The sequence below is a fragment of the Grammomys surdaster genome, unplaced genomic scaffold, assembly GCF_004785775.1.
Source record: "Grammomys surdaster isolate TR1022 unplaced genomic scaffold, NIH_TR_1.0 325292, whole genome shotgun sequence".
NCBI classification, from domain to species: domain Eukaryota; kingdom Metazoa; phylum Chordata; class Mammalia; order Rodentia; family Muridae; genus Grammomys; species Grammomys surdaster.
Window position 1 is genome coordinate 1 of NW_021627392.1, and position 1,079 is coordinate 1,079.

A 1,079-nucleotide genomic window follows, 5' to 3' on the forward strand; every position below is an offset into this window, starting at 1 on the left:
AGTCTGCGAGGCTGACACCCAGCCGACTCCTGTGCCGGTCCATGAGTCTACCACGCAGCCGACTCCTATGCTGACCTGTGTGGCTCCCACCCAAATGGATCCGGTGAAGGTCAACGAGGCTGCCACCCAACAGTCCCCTGTGAAGGTCTGTGAGAGGGCCACCCAGTTGGCTCCAGTGCAGATCCGTGAGGCTGCCACCCAGTTGGCCCCAGTGCAGGTCCGTGAGTCTGCCACCCAGACGGCTCCTGTGATAGTCTGTGAGTCTGCCATCCAGACAGCTCCTGTGAAGGTCTGTGAAGCGGCCACTCAGCCATCTCCTGTTAAGGTCAGCGAGGCTGCCACCCAGCAGACTCCTGTGAAGGTCAGCGAAGCTGCCACCCAGTTGGCTCCGGTGCAGGTCCATGAGGCTGCCACCCAACAGTCTCCTGAAAAGGTCTGTGAGGCGGCCACCCAGCCATCTCCTGTGATCTGTGAGGCTGCCTTGCAGCAGACTCCCGTGGAGGTCGCTGATGCTACCCAGTTGGCTCAGTTGAAGGCTGGTGAAGCCTTCTCCCAGCACACTTCAGGAGAGGTCCACCAGGCTGTCAATGGGCAGTCTCTCTTTGAAGTCTGTGATGCTGCCACACAGAAGCATCCTGTAGATGTCTCTAAGGCCTTGTCCCAGAAGGGTCCTGAGGTTTTTGAGTGCGAGACCCAGAGTTCTTTGGATGGCAGTTATGTCATAATTCAGCCAAGGGATGTCTGTGAATCATTTATCATGTTATAAATTCATCTCTTGTGTGAGCCAGGATAACTGGTACACACCTGCAAACCCAGAACCTAGAGGCAGGAGTGGGTTTGCTTTGGCTGAGTAAGGCAGTGGGTCTTAAACCTCAGCCTGCCTAAGACTCCCTTCATCTTTCTTTCTGGTTGTTGTTGCTGTAGGAATAGGGAGGAACAAAATATAGCCATTTTGTCCTCCAAACCCTTGTGTTAAATATTTGCAAACACAATTTAAAGTATTCTAATAAAAAGTTGCATTCCTGCAGTGTGTGTTTGAAAGGTGGAATGAGACAGTGCACCTCTCCAGCAGCCGAGTG

General features: G+C 53.5%; 1 protein-coding gene across 1 annotated transcript; it reads left to right on the forward strand.

Moving 5' to 3' along the window:
- Positions 1-4: 4 nt before the first annotated feature.
- Positions 5-766, forward strand: LOC114616461 (KH domain-containing protein 3-like; the record flags this gene model as incomplete). The annotated part of the gene is made up of 1 exon (XM_028761920.1): positions 5-766. A coding segment is annotated over one exon (762 nt), but the record flags the coding sequence as incomplete, so codon positions are not given.
- Between the last annotated feature and the right edge of the window lie 313 nt (positions 767-1,079).